Source organism: Harpia harpyja, chromosome 16 (assembly GCF_026419915.1).
Source record: "Harpia harpyja isolate bHarHar1 chromosome 16, bHarHar1 primary haplotype, whole genome shotgun sequence".
Classification (NCBI taxonomy): domain Eukaryota; kingdom Metazoa; phylum Chordata; class Aves; order Accipitriformes; family Accipitridae; genus Harpia; species Harpia harpyja.
In genome coordinates this window covers 31,985,522-31,998,963 of record NC_068955.1, presented here as the reverse complement: position 1 = coordinate 31,998,963, position 13,442 = coordinate 31,985,522, and the positions used below count along the sequence as shown (strand labels likewise).

At 66.6% G+C, this 13,442-nt stretch overlaps 2 protein-coding genes across 3 annotated transcripts; one reads left to right on the top strand and one right to left on the bottom strand.

The window, feature by feature from the left end:
* Positions 1-2,270: 2,270 nt before the first annotated feature.
* On the bottom strand, positions 2,271-8,303 carry CD6 (CD6 molecule). 2 transcript variants are annotated; one of them, XM_052811981.1, is made up of 13 exons: positions 8,035-8,303; positions 6,543-6,620; positions 5,768-5,839; positions 5,302-5,610; positions 4,887-5,186; positions 4,673-4,741; positions 4,404-4,544; positions 4,110-4,238; positions 3,910-4,017; positions 3,745-3,825; positions 3,429-3,623; positions 2,640-2,804; positions 2,271-2,522 (listed from the first exon to the last, which is right to left on the bottom strand). In XM_052811981.1, the coding sequence occupies exons 1-13, from the start codon at positions 8,297-8,299 to the stop codon at positions 2,425-2,427; spliced, it is 2,010 nt and encodes a 669-aa protein (XP_052667941.1). In that variant the 5' UTR covers positions 8,300-8,303; the 3' UTR covers positions 2,271-2,424. The 2 variants fall into 2 exon arrangements, with proteins under 2 accessions (XP_052667941.1, XP_052667942.1); XM_052811982.1 differs by having other exon boundaries at positions 2,640-2,771.
* Positions 8,304-8,685: 382 nt separating this feature from the next.
* On the top strand, positions 8,686-13,088 carry SLC15A3 (solute carrier family 15 member 3). The gene is made up of 8 exons (XM_052811988.1): positions 8,686-10,493; positions 10,882-11,171; positions 11,248-11,407; positions 11,508-11,603; positions 11,735-11,903; positions 11,984-12,142; positions 12,272-12,430; positions 12,564-13,088. Exons 1-6 carry the CDS (start codon positions 9,756-9,758, stop codon positions 12,100-12,102), a joined length of 1,572 nt encoding a protein of 523 aa, XP_052667948.1. The 5' UTR covers positions 8,686-9,755; the 3' UTR covers positions 12,103-12,142; positions 12,272-12,430; positions 12,564-13,088.
* Positions 13,089-13,442: the final 354 nt, after the last annotated feature.

The window sequence follows — 13,442 nt, the reverse complement described above, 5'->3', positions numbered from 1 at the left end:
GGGCCAGGCAGAGATGCTCAGGGAGGTCGGGCAGAGATGCCAGGCGATGCCGGCAGCGTGAGCACACCATCTCCAGCCAGGTCCCGGCATCCCTGGAGGTAACCCAGCTCGGCGATCCCCTCCTAGCTCCTTTGGCTTCTTGCAGCCTCCACATCCCCTTGGTCAGGCAGAGCGCTGCCTGCCCCTGCCTGCGCTGGGCAGTGCTGAGCTCCCTGCAGCCCCCGCTTGTTCCCGTCCCCTCCCAGTCATCCTGGGGCTCCTGCTGAACCCTGAGACCAGGCTGGGGCTGTGATGGGAATAAGCCCTGCCAGGGTGTTCCATGGGGTGTCGGGGGTCCTGGTGCTGCCCCCCACCCACCCACGGGCTCCGGGCTGGCACAGCTTTGGCAACGTCTTGGGAAAGGGGTGCAAGTCACAGAGCCGCTCCTGGGCCAAGCTTTCCCGTGGGACTCAGCTGGGGCTGCAATGGGGCCAGTCCCGGGGGGTTCTGCGGGCAGGAGCCAAGCCCCTCTCACCCCAAATTGACCTGAGGTCAGTGATGCTCTCCGAGGCATCCCGGGATGCTTTGGCTCTAGGAAAGGTCCACCTCCCCCCCGGTTATCCGAGGATGCCTGACCCCCACAGACGTGGGGTGCTTGGGGTCCAGACCTCCCCCCCCCCCGAGCTGTGGCTGGCTCTGGAGGCCCTGACATGCCGCAGATGGGGTTTGTGCCGTGGCTCGGTTAAAGCATCCCTTCTTGCTGCCGGCAATGCGAGTCAGCTCAGCATCGTCTGCACGCTGTGACAGATAAGGATGATTATAATATCTTTCCGGAGGGGTCGGGGGAGAGTGCTGGGACGTGCTGACATGCTGCCTGCCCGTGAGAAGCCTTTTAAGAGGCAGGAGCTGCCTTTAGTGCAAGCAGGAACAGGCTTGTTGGCTGTCAGCACGCTGCTGTTATCCTAATGATGGTGGAAATGGCATTTCCTAGCGCCTGTCACTGCGTGCAGGAGCAGCAGCTCGAATAAACAGTTGACGCTGATGTACCTGTCTTGTGGCTGGAGATGACACGTGGGCCCTTTGCCCCGTGCCCCAGTGGGAACTGGGTTATCCCCCCTGGGACATCGGTACCTACTGGGCATGGGTACCCCCTGGGCATCAACATCCCCCAGGTCACTGCCTGGCCGTGCCACGGTCCAAGCGGTCCCAACAGCCGCCCTTTGCGAAGGTGCCATCATCTCCTCCCCAGCCTCGCCGCCGTGGCACGGGGAGCCACACGCGTGACTGGGGGCACCCCCTGTGCCCACCCCCCGTGCCCGCTCCTGTCCCCTCTGCGCTCGCAGCAGCCGTCTCCTTGCTCTCGCCTCGCTCCTCTCCCCTTTGTCTGGGGCTTTGTTGCTATTTTGGTGCTTCCTCCGTTGTTGCGGCGTGGCCCCTTTGTTCAGGGCCGCCGGAGCCTCTCGCCTTGGTAAACAGCTGAAGGATGTGGCGGGGGGCAAATTTTCCACGGGGGCGGGTCTGAACCCCAACCTCCGCCGAGGCTCCACCTCGTTGTGCCCCGGGAGATGGAAACCCGCCGATGGGTGCCAGGGTGGGAGATGCTCCGCGGGATTCGGCTTGCTGGCGGAAAGAGCTATATGGGGCACAGGGAAGCCCCCCGGCGCAGGGGGATGGAAAGGGTCCCAGCCCCGTGGGTGATGGCTGGGTGCTGTGCCTGGCTCAGCTGGGTGCAGCCCCCAAGCCCACCAGTGTCCCTGTCCCCAAGCTGCGCCTGGCACAGGGTGATGCTGCTTTGCTCGGGCATCCCGCCGGGGCTCGGGTGGACCGTGGGATGTCCCAGCTTTCACCCTGGCACAGAGGATGCTGGAGGGGGTTATTCCTCCCTCGGGGGCCATACCCTACCCCCTGAGCTCTGGGGAAGGGGGACAAATATCCGCCCTGGACTGGAAGCTGGCTATGTCCCACTTCCCAGCTCGGTATCAGCCCCAGGCTGGGGTGAGAAGGGTCCGGGACCCCCCCCCAGCACCACCATACAGCCAGGACCTGTGGCTGGTGCAGGCGATGCCTGCTCACGGTGGCTGTGACCAGCCTGGCAGGGGACTGCAGGAAGGGACATCTTTGGGTCACTTATCCCTTGCCGCCCTGTGGGCAACTGGGAGCCCTTGGGAGCATTTGGTGACCGAGCCTCGCTGCGGGGCTGGTGACCGGCCACCCCTATGGCCAAGGGACACGGTGTCCTGCTGAGAAAAGCTTTTAATTGCATCACGCAGCCCGGCACGGCTCACCTGCGCCGAACATCCCCAGGGTGCCACCGGGACCGGTGGCATGGAGGAAATGGCCGGAGAAGTCCAGAGGAGACGTCGGCAGCAGGATGGCGGATCCTTGGCTGCACACAGTGCCAGGTCCCCCCTGCCATGCCCCTCCGTGTGCGGCGGTCGGGCAGGCTCAGTAGGCAGAGCCCTGGATGTCATCGTAGTCGCTGCCCTCAGAGGAGTCGGGGTCCCGCGCGTGTCCCCCCGAGGGGCAGGACGGAGCCGGCCAGCCTGCAAGGGAGCGAGCCCATCAGGCAGGGAGCGGGAGGAGGCTGCTGCAGGGGCAGAGGAGCCCTGTATCCCCCCCCACGCCACCCCACTTCTGCTCTGCCAGCTCGGGGTCCTCACCGGGGTGCGGGGACGGGTCCCCAGGCGGCTCCGTGCCCTGCACGTTCTCGTACCACTCCCCCGAGGAGGTGCTGGAGCTGTCGGCAGGATCGGGGTCTGCTGGACACACAGGTACCCGCGGGTGGGAGATCACTGGGGTGGGCACACGGGGCATTGCTGGGAGAGCTGGGGGAAAGAGCGTCTCTTACTGGCACCTTCCATCCCTGCTCCCACCCCCTGAGGTCCCTCAGTCCCATTGCCTCCCTGGGATTTTCCCCATCCCTGCTTCCATTCCCAGGGTCCTCCCACCTCCATTCCCCTGCCCAGGGCTGTTCCCAGCCCTGCTCCCATCCTTGGAGTCTCCCCATCCCTGCTCCCATCCCCATCCCTGCTTCCATCCTTGGAATCTCTCCATCCCTGCTCCTGTCCCCATCCCTGCTCCCGTCCCTGCTTCCATCCTTGGAATCTCTCCATCCCTGCTCCTGTCCCCATCCCTGCTCCCATCCCCATCCCTGCTCCCATCCTTGGAGTCTCTCCATCCCTGCTCCTGTCCCCAGGGCTGTCCCCATTCCTGCTCCTGCCTTTGGCGTCTGTCCATCCCTGCTCCCATCCCCATCCCTGCTCCCGTCCTTGGGGTCCCTCCATCCCTTGCTCCTGTCCTTAGGGTCTCTCCATCCCTGTTCCCATCCCTGGGGTCCCTCCATCCCTTGCTCCCATCCTTGGGGTCTCTCCATCCCTGCTCCCATCCCCAGGGCTGTCCCCATCCCTACTCCAGTCCCTGGGACCGCACAGCCTGCCGGCGGTACCCACCTGTGCCGGGGTAGCCGGTGTAGCCATGGGCGGTGGGTGCTGCGCACTGGTGGGTGCTATCGGTGGGGGGTGTCGGGCAGACCCAGGCGTGTGGTGGGGGTGCACCATCATTGCAATAGGTCTCGGTGGAGAAGGAAGAGGAGGTGGAGGAGCTGCTCGCCCTGCCGCGGGATGGGGGGTCTAGCCTGGCCGGCACTGCGGGACACAGGACTCCCATCAGCCCCGGGCTGCGGGGTGGCCACTCGCCCACCCACGGGCAGGACGGGCAGACGGCCAGTGCCGCAGGACGGAGGGACGGGCACGCCTCGTGTCGTACCCTCCGCAGGCAACGGCTCCATCCCGTCCTGGCTGGGCATCAGCAAGAGCATCTGTTCCCCGGGCTGCCGGCGCAGCGAGTCTGCGGGGAGGGCAGGGAGGGGGCATCAGCGGGGGCACCCCAGGGCAGGGCGGCGGGGGTCCCGGGGCTGGGTGGGATACTCACTGTAGAAGGTGGAGAGGGCCATGGGCGGCTTGCTGCTGAAATCGTAGTGTTCGTAGTCAGAGTCGGAGTCGGAGTCCTTGGCAGTGGGAAGGGCTGTGTCCCGTGGGTCTGGGGGGTGAGATGGGAATGGGGTGGCCGTCACCAGCCGGGACCTCCTGCCCCGCAGCCCTCAGGGGGGGCCGGTGACCTGCCAGACCTACCTGGTCCTTTGGGAAGGTTGGGGGGCATCTCCCTGTAGTCGTTGGAGGTCTCAGAGAGCATGTTGGGGCTCTGGGCACTGTGGGTCACCAGCACCGGCCCGGCTAGCCCGAGGGAGGACACGGCATGGGCTGCAGGGACAAGGGGGGGGTGCGCCCGCTCAGCTGCTCCATGGCTCAGCCGGCCTCCGCTCCCGCGGCTGAGCCGAGCCCAGGGAGTGGGATGGCCCTGGCTGGGCTGGCAGTGTCACCCCCTCCATGACCAGAGCCTGCCGTGCCCCCACAGGCGCTCCTTACCGCTCATCTTCCTCACCCTCAGCAGGGCGGCGGTGAAGGCCAGCACGGTGAGCAGGAGCAGTGCTGCCAGGACCAGGCAGAGGACAAAGAGGGGCATGTGCAGAGAGGACTGTGCCCCCACGGCCGGGGAACCCTCCTCAGCTGAGACAGAGAACGGACACAGCTCGTGACACCTGAGACATCCTCCTTCCAGGTAAGGCGAGTTGGGTGCTCCCTGCAGCCCCCCCCCCCAGACCCGGGTCATGGCTGAGGCTCTGCAGGACACTCACCGCTCAGGACCGTGACGTTGCTCGGTGTCACCATGGCCATCGGGGTTGGCGTCTGCAAGCCCTGGGAGCCTGGCGGGAGGGGGACAGGGATGGGGGGCAAGAAGAAGAAGCCGGGTTGCAGCTCTTCTGCAGGGGGACACCCCCCCCCCACCACAGTCACAAGAAGTCGGTCAGCCCCCCGCACCCGCGGGGCCAGGCAGGAGGGATCCCGTACTGTTGCAGACCACGCCGACCGCCCGGGACTGGTGGCAGGGAGCCGATTTATTGTAGGTCCACTGGCAGTGGGCCAGCGACGGCCGCCGGCTCTCGCACTGGTAGAGCATCTTGCCGGGCAGCGTGTGTCCGAATGAGAGTTGCCGGAGGGGCTCCCCGCAGCCCAGCGTGCGGCACAGCACGCTCGCCTCCAGCTTGTACCACGTGCTGTCGCACACCGTGCTCCACGTGCCGCGGAAGAAGACTTCGACCCGGCCGGCGCAACCGTCCCGGCCCCCAGAGAGCCGCCACTCCTGGTGCTCTGCGGGCAGAGGACGGAGCTGGGGATGCGCTGCCTGCACCCTGCCTGATACCTCTGCCCAACGGAGCCCAAACCTTGCTTGATGTCTGCCAGACCCGGCACATGCCGGACCCACCTGAGCACACCACGCCGGCGTCTTCCTTGTGGCTGCAGTCGTGCTCCGGCGCAGCCGGGCAGTCCCAGAGATGTTCCTCGTGCCCCTCGCAGCCCACCTCATCCCGGAGGATGGGTCCGCTGCCCCGGCCGAAGGCAGCACCGCCGTGGACGCGCACTGCCCGGCCGCACCGCAGTTGCCGGCACACGACGTCGGCGTCGGCCAGGTCCCAGCCGTCGTCGCACACCGTGCCCCAGGCGCCCGCCTGCTCCATCTCCACCCGGCCTTCGCACCGGCTCCGGCCGCCGGCCAGCCGCAGCGTGCCGGGACCTGGGTGAGACGCCGGGGAAGGGGGTATGGATGACCCTGGCACTGTCCCCGCCGCCGGCTCCGTGCGGCGGCAGCAGCAGCGGGATGGGATGCCGCTGCCCCCAGGCTCCCCACCGAAATACGGGTGCAAGGAGGTCCCTGGCCCTTCTGCGCTCACCTGGTGCCACCGAGGCGTTTCCAGCCACGCCGCCCGCCGGGGTGCTGGGAGGTCCCGTCGGCTCGGCGGGGGCTGCGGGGAGGAAGGGGCAGAGGGTGTGAGGGGCTGAGCCCACCAGGACCCCCCATTCGGGGCTGAACGGCCGCTCTGAGCGGGGCGGGAGGTGGCACGGTAGGAGGACGGGGCTGACGGCTGCGGGACGGACGGATGTGCCGCCGGACAGACGTACACCCAGAGCCACGCTGAGAGCTGGCAGCCACCACGGCGAAAGCAGGGTTGAGGTCAGTGGGTATCGGGGGGTCAACCCTCCCTTTTTTTGGCTCAGCCCCGGCTCTCCTGGCAAGGCGCGGGGACGCGGTGAGGAGCAGACGGTTCGGCTCCCGTGCCGGCTGCTGGGCGCTTGGCGGCTCACAGATGGCAAACCGGAGGGACGTGGCTCTGCCACCACCCCGGCACGCAGCCGTGGGGAGGGTGGGGGGCAGACGGAGAGGGTGCAGGAATGTGCGCCCCAGTCCTCCGAAAAGTAATCCTCCTCCGGGGAAAGATGGCCAAAATGGCATCCCCGGGATGCCACAAAATGGGTGGCACCACGGGAAGACCCCTCGAGCCCTGGCCACGGCTGTCTTGCACCCCTAAAAGTTGCTCCCCATGTCCTCACATCAGCCCGCTGCGGGGGGAACGTGCTCTAGGGCCAAATCCTGGCACGGGGTCTGCCCACAGGACAGGGGCAGGCAGAATCTGGCCCTAAATACGGCACTATTGGGACATAACTCACCGGTGGGAAAGCCGAAGCCGGGGATGCCGGCCCGCGCTCGGGCTGCTGGCGATGCTGCTGGCTCCCGGCTCACCGCCCCTGCCGACAGAGAGGGTCTGCCCGCTGCCTGTACCTGCCTGCCTGCACCCCCAGCACGGCCCCCCGCGAGTCGGTGCCGCAGCTGAGTGGATGCTTCTGCCACCGTGGTCTCGTTTTAGGCTTTTCCCTCTCCCTGAGCACCCCGAGGGCATGGCATCATTTTGGACGCAGGGCTCAATCCCATCCTCCCTGTTCCCTCTTTCCTGTCCCTTTGCCTCAACGCATATGAGCAGCCCGCTGTAGCCAAGCCGCTTGCCTGGCTCCCACGGTTATTGCTGGAAAATATTCACCATTCGGCTCCTCCAGGGCAAAGGATTTTTCCCCATGGGTGAGGCGAGGTGTGTTTGCCGCCATCGCCACCAAAATCGCGGCTTTCTCCATGCCCCGACTGCACGGGGCGCGATAACGCAATTATTGCAGTAATGATTTCTGACCAAAAAAGGGCACTTTTTGCAACCGCTACGTCAGCGCGCCGTGCTGACAGAGCCCGCTCCCACCTTCGCTCATCGATTGCTGCGAGAGGCATCTATAACGATTTGGGGGGCTGGTTGGGGTGCGTTGGGTGGGTGTCCCGGGGAGCCGGTGGGCTCGATGGGAAACCACCACCTTAGCCGGTGGGCTCTGGCTTGGTGTTAAAAATATTAAAGGAAAAGGTAAGGGATGAGCGCAGGAGCCAGGGATGCGGCAGGGAAGAGCTGCTCCACGGGGTCCCGGTGTCAGGCAGCGCGGTGCCTCGAGCCCGGAGGCAGGGCGCAGGCAGCCGGCAGCGTGTCGGCAAAGGTGTGGGAAGGAGCCGTTAGCGGAAACGAGGGCAATGGCGACCATTCCCCGATTGATCGGAGGTGTCGAGGCTGCTTCCTAGCAGCCATTTCGGGTGTAAAACCACTGTAAACCCTGCCGGGCCAGGGGGAGCAGGTGGCATCGTCCCCCAAAAACCATCCTGGGGTGATGCTGGTGACGTGACCAGACAGGATGGGTTTTGGCCCATGCCTGCCAAAACCAGGAGAACATCACCCTGTCCCCCCAGGGCCAGGGGTGGGAGCCGGCGGGTGGCACGGCCCTGAGACCCCTCTTAGGGTCCCCAGAGTCACCAGCCCCCAAGGAGGGACCCCCTTGTCTCTCTCCCACCGGGCAGCGAGGGGCACGTCGAGACGGGGCAGGGGTCGGAGCAGCCGTGCTGAGCACCTCAGGAAGGAGAAGAGCACAACTCTGCAGAGCTGCCCGCAGAGCATCCTCGCTCGGCGCCGAACCACCGCCGGTAACATCTGTGTGCGGGCACCGACACCTCCTGCCCCAGCAGGACCCAGCCCGGGGAGGTGGCAGGTACCCAGCTCCGAAATCAGCGGAGCCATCGCCCCGCGGTCCCGGCACACAGAGAGGGATGGGAAGGGAGAGGGTGAGGACGTTGCCGTACCTTGTCCGGGTGCCGCGGCGGAGAGAGCTGCCAAGAGCAGGCAGACCCCCTCCATCCTGCTCAGCGGTTGTGGGGCAGCCCCATGACGGTTGGGGAGCCGGGGGTTTGGTGGTCCTATCCTGCTCAGCAGCTCGGGGACATGGTTTAGATACGGCCCCGCGCGCCGCTTGCCACTCGCATGCTCTCCGCTGCTGGCTTGTGGTGGAGGGCTGCAGGAAGCCAGCTCAGCGCCGTGGGGCGGAGGAGCACGATGAGGTGGCTCCATCCTGCACGCTTGGGGGGGGGAAGCAGGGGGGGGGTCAGGCGGAGGTGGGCTCTGCTTGGGGACCACGCCACGTGCCTGCGGCATCCCTCGGGGTTACGGGAGCCACGGAGACCCGGCGGTCTCACCCCAGGTCACGCTCAGCCCCCGGGGGGATGCGGATCTTGCAAAAGAGCCACGATTTGCAGCTCCTGGTGTGCTACCGTGTCGCGGGCTCGGGACAGCATCACCGGTGACATGGTGGGACTTGGGGTCTCCCGAGCTCTGGGACCTCCATGGGGTGATGGAGCAGAGCGTGGGGCTCTCTCCTTCTCCCCCATTTTCTGGGGCTGAGGTGGGCAGGAGGATGCTTGCGAGGCCATGGCCAGCATCTTTCGGTGCTGCCTTCGCACCCTGCTTCACCCCGTGGCACAAGAGACCTGCAGGGGACAACCCACGGTGACCCCAAAGATGTGCCACCCAGTTCCCCTGCCTCTCTGCCTGCCGAGCCCTGGCAGGAGGGAGGTCGGTGGCAGGTAGGTGGATGTTACGAACAAACTGGGCTGTGCTGGGGGGTTCCCCCCCCGCCACCAGCCGAAAATACGGATTCAAATTCCCTTGCCCAGCTGCTGGCCATCACAGAGCTCATCGAAACCCTCATGTCCTGGAGAGCTGGTCCCTCTGCCAGGTGGGGCTGCCTGATGGCCGGGGGGATGCCGGGAGCCATGGGGATGCCGGGAGCTATGGCTGCGGGCTGGGGGGCTCTTTCCCTGCCCCAGAGAGCCCGGAGGGGCTTCTTTGGGCAGGAGGGGGTGCAAGAACACGGAGGAGCTGGAGGATGCTGTGAGGACCTGGAAACTCGCGTGGCCAGGGTGGGAGTTTGGGGGTGTGGAGGGCTGGGAGGGTGCATGCCCGTTGGCGCTCTCTCCCCTGAGCTTCCTGCCTTTCTCAGCTGCTAACTTTTTTTATTTATTTTTTTTAAACTTACGGAAACTTAAAAGCTTTGTGCTGTCTGTCTCGCTGCCGAGTCCGGTGGAAAATATCAGAGTGCGAGAGGCAAACAGGCACACGCAGCCCCATTTCCTTAGGAAATCAGGCTGCAAAATAAACCGCTGCGCGCTCGTGGGTCGGGGATTTTGGGGGGGGGTGTGCACGCCGAGGGGGGAGCTGGTGCAATAGCCCTGAGCTCAGCTCAGCCCAGCTTTACGCTGGTCCTGGGAGGCTCCGGTGGGTGCACGACATCCCCCGGCGCACGTGGGGCTCCGACACCCCCATAGCTGGGGAAGACCCCAGCCTCAGCGAGGGGCTTCGGTGCTGAGGACCCCACAGAGCTGTGCTGGTGGGGGATGGCTGGGGAGGGTGAGCAAAGCCTCCGATGGAGGGGGGGGAGCACAGGGAAAGCCCCCAGGAAGGAGAAGCCGTGCTGGCCGACGGGGATTTTTGCTTCTGAGCCGTCATATGATGTGTCTGTTCAACAGGAATGGGGAACTGGGAACTGGGAACCGGGGAGGGACAGGAGCGGAGGACATCCACCCGGCGAGGGGGGCAGCCCGGAGGGGGGCCAAAGGGGACGGAGAAGGGGCCGTGGCGGGACGGGGTCCCCCGGCTGGGCTGCCCACCGGGGGTGGTGAAGGGCAGCAGAGCCAACGCCGAGAGCCGCCATGCTCCTGGGCAGGAGGACATGGCCGGGACGAGGGACGGCGGGGAGCGGACCCCCTTGCTGGGGGGGACACCCCTCAAGGGGCGCGGGGCGGCGTGCGCGGCCGTGCTGGCGGTGGAAGGTCTGGAGCGGGCGGCTTTCTTCGGCATCACGGCCAACCTGGTGCTCTACCTCACCAGCGGCACCTTCGGCTGGGGGGGCACCCAGGCATCCCGCGCCTGCCTGCTCTTTCTGGGGGCTTCCTACCTGCTCTCGCCCGTCGGCGGCTGGCTGGCCGACGTCTACCTCGGCCGCTACGGCACCGTGGTCCTCAGCTTCTTGCTGTACCTGCTAGCCGCGTGCCTGCTGCCCGTCACCGTGTCGCCGGACGGGCGCCTTTCGGCGTGCGGGCAGCTGCCCGCCGCCACCGTCCGAAACTGCTCTTGGCACCGCGGTGGGACGTGCCGGGGGCAGCCCTCCGAGCAGTATTGTGCCCCCACCATCTACAGCGGCCTCCTGCTCTTGGCGCTGGGCGTCAGCTCCGTCAGAGCCAACCTCACCCCCTTCGGTGCCGACCAGGTGAGCGTGGCAGCCGGCAGCATCCTTCTCCCTCTGCCCCTTCCCAACCGGCTCCTCCCGGCCGGGTGCTCGTCCTGCACCGGGCTGCCGTGGACCTGTGGGTCTCCTTTCCCCTTCTGCCGAGCCAAGGGGGGGGTAGAGCGTCCCAAGGGGTGGAGGAGATGTGGTTGCACCCCATAGATCCCCTCCAAACCCTTTGAGACCCTTGGGACATCCTTGGTGGGGGAAGAAGGGAGGGAAGCCAGGAGGCGAGGGGTGGGATGGGGCATGGGGGGATGCGGGAGGGTGGGGGGACAGGGGATGAAGCAGAAGCCCCGCGGTCAGGGCTGAGGTTCGGTGCCGCCGGGGCTGAGCGCCGGCCCCGGGGCCCATCCCTCCACGCTGGCAGGTGAGGGACCAGGGTGGTGATGCCACGCGACGCTTCTTCAACTGGTTCTACTGGAGCATCAACATCGGGACCGTCTTCTCCCTGCTGGTGGTGGCCTTTGTTCAGCAGAACATCAGCTTTCTGGCCGGCTACCTCATCCCTGTCGCCTGTCTTGCCTTGGCCCTCCTCATCTTCCTCCTGGCCACCCCTACCTTCGTCACCAAGCCCCCCACGGGCAGCCAGGTCTCTGCCATGATCAAGCTGGCCCTGCAGATTTGCGGCTGCACCCGGCTGGGGGGCACCGGGGCCAGGTGAGAAGGGGAGGGGGCTCTGCAGGGGGCTGAGCCCTCCCAGCCCTAGCCTTTCCCATGTGGTCACTCTCCCCAGGCTGAGCACTCGCCGGTGGGAGGCTGGGGACCCTCTCCCCAACAGCGGAGCCCAACCTGGAGCCCCTTCGCCTGAGGAAGACCTTGCCAACTTCCAGGTGCTGGCCCGGATCCTGCCCGCGATGCTGACCTTCATCCCTTACTGGATGGTCTACTTCCAGGTGAGGTGCGGGGTGGGCTCTGCGCTGAGCCGGGACCATCGGTGGTGGTGGGTCCGTCCGGGAGCTGAGCCCGTGGAGCCACCGTCCCGCTGCCTTTCAGATGCAGTCGACGTATTACCTGCAGGGTTTGCACCTCCGCATCCCCAGCATCTTCCGACACGGCCAGGACCGTGCCAGCACCCTCCAGGGCTATACGGTGAGGGATGGAGCCGGCAGCTCTGTGGACCCGATGGGTGAGGGCTGGGGGTGGGAGCCGGGGCGTTCCATGAAATGCTGAGCTCCCCACCGCAGGCGAGGGCTGGGGCTTGACCTGCCTTTGCCCGGCAGTTCCCGGGTGCTTGGCTGCTCCTGGCCAACGTGGTGGTCTTGCTGGCCTTGGTGCCCCTGAAGGACCACGTCATCGACCCCTTCCTAGCCAAGCGGAGGCTGCTGCCCTCGGCTCTCAAGCAGATGGCCCTGGGCATGTTCTTCGGCCTCGCCTCCGTCCTCACGGCAGGTAGGACCCGGGCTGGGGTAGGACGCTGCCGCGGGCAGGGGCTCGGTGGGCGCTCAGCCCCCGCTGCCCGCATCCCACAGGCATCCTGGAGCGAGAGCGGCTGCAGTACGTGCGCCGCAACCAGACGGTGCTGCAGCTCGTCGGCAAGGACCGCTACCTGGCTGCCACGCTGCCCATCTGGTGGCAGGTCCCCCAGTAGCTGCTCATCGGCATCAGCGAGCTCTTTGCCAGCATCCCCGGTGAGCGGTGCCTGCCTCCCCCAGTCCCCGGGGTATCCACCGCAGCCCCCCCCGCCACAGCAGTTGGGTTTGGTGGAGGAACCCCGAAGGGTTCCAGCCTTTCCCCGTGCTCTCTCTGCTTTCCCGCAGGCCTGGAGTTTGCCTACGCCGAGGCCCCCGAGTCCATGAAAGGAGCCATCATGGGTCTCTTCTTCTTCATCTCCGGGGTGGGCTCGCTGCTGGGGTGGGGGCTGCTGACCCTCCTCTCACTGCCCACCCACGGGTGGACGCGCTGCCCGGAGGACTACGGTGAGCGCTGGCACGGGGACACGGGGGTCACCTCCTGCTCGGGGTGCTTTTGTGGCCAGCAGGGATGGGGTGCGGGACACGGGGGTGTCCTGAGGGTCAGCCCCCCCGGCTCTGACCACCCTCCTGCTCCCAGGGAGCATCAGCAGCTGCCGCATGGATAACTACTTCTTCCTGCTGGCGGGGATCCAGGCGGTCGCCTGCCTGCTTTTCACCTGGATCTCCAGGTGCTACCAGAGCCGGCCGCTGCGGACGAGTGCCCCCCACGTCTGCACGGGGCCGGAGGATGACTCGTATGGTGCCACGGAGGGGTGATGGAGCATCACCCCCCTCCCCTGGGGCCAGGGATGCTGGTCCCAGTACCAGCAGGGCAGGGGTGGGGACAGGACCCCCGGCAGCCAGAGCGATCACCCCATCTCTGCGGTTTCGGGGGAGCTACGGGGATGGCTCGAGCCCCGGTGGGGGGCAGAGGGAAGGGGAAGGTTGGGTGGGTGCCAGCCCAGCATGGGGAGCCTGTAGGGAGCAGGGTGATGAGGGGGGTGTCTCCTGCTATCACCCAGGGCGATTTGGGGGTGTCTCAGGGATCACCGGGACAGACTGGGGGGCTAGGAAGGGACTGGAGGGGTGGAAATCCTCATGGCATCCCTGAATAAAGCGACCTGCTGGCCCATTGCCTGTGGCTGCTATTGCAGGAGAGATGCTTTGCTGGGGCTTGGGGGGGATCGGGGACCAGCCTTGGGGTTGGGGGGATACCCAGGACCCGGCAGGGACAGGCTGCTCCCTGGTTCTGGGTGTTGGGGCTGGATGGGCGGAGGAAGAGGAAGGCAGCAGCCCTTTCCCCACGGCAGGACAGGGAGGAACGAGGTCCCTTGCCCCAAGGTCACCCCGGCTGGGCCAGGGCCAGGACTGGCCCCCGAGCCCTTCCCGTGACCAGCTCCCACGTTTGTCCCCACGTGGAACCAACGTCAAGGGCACGTGCCCGTCCCCAGGAGCCCAGCGGGCTCGGCCGTGCCTG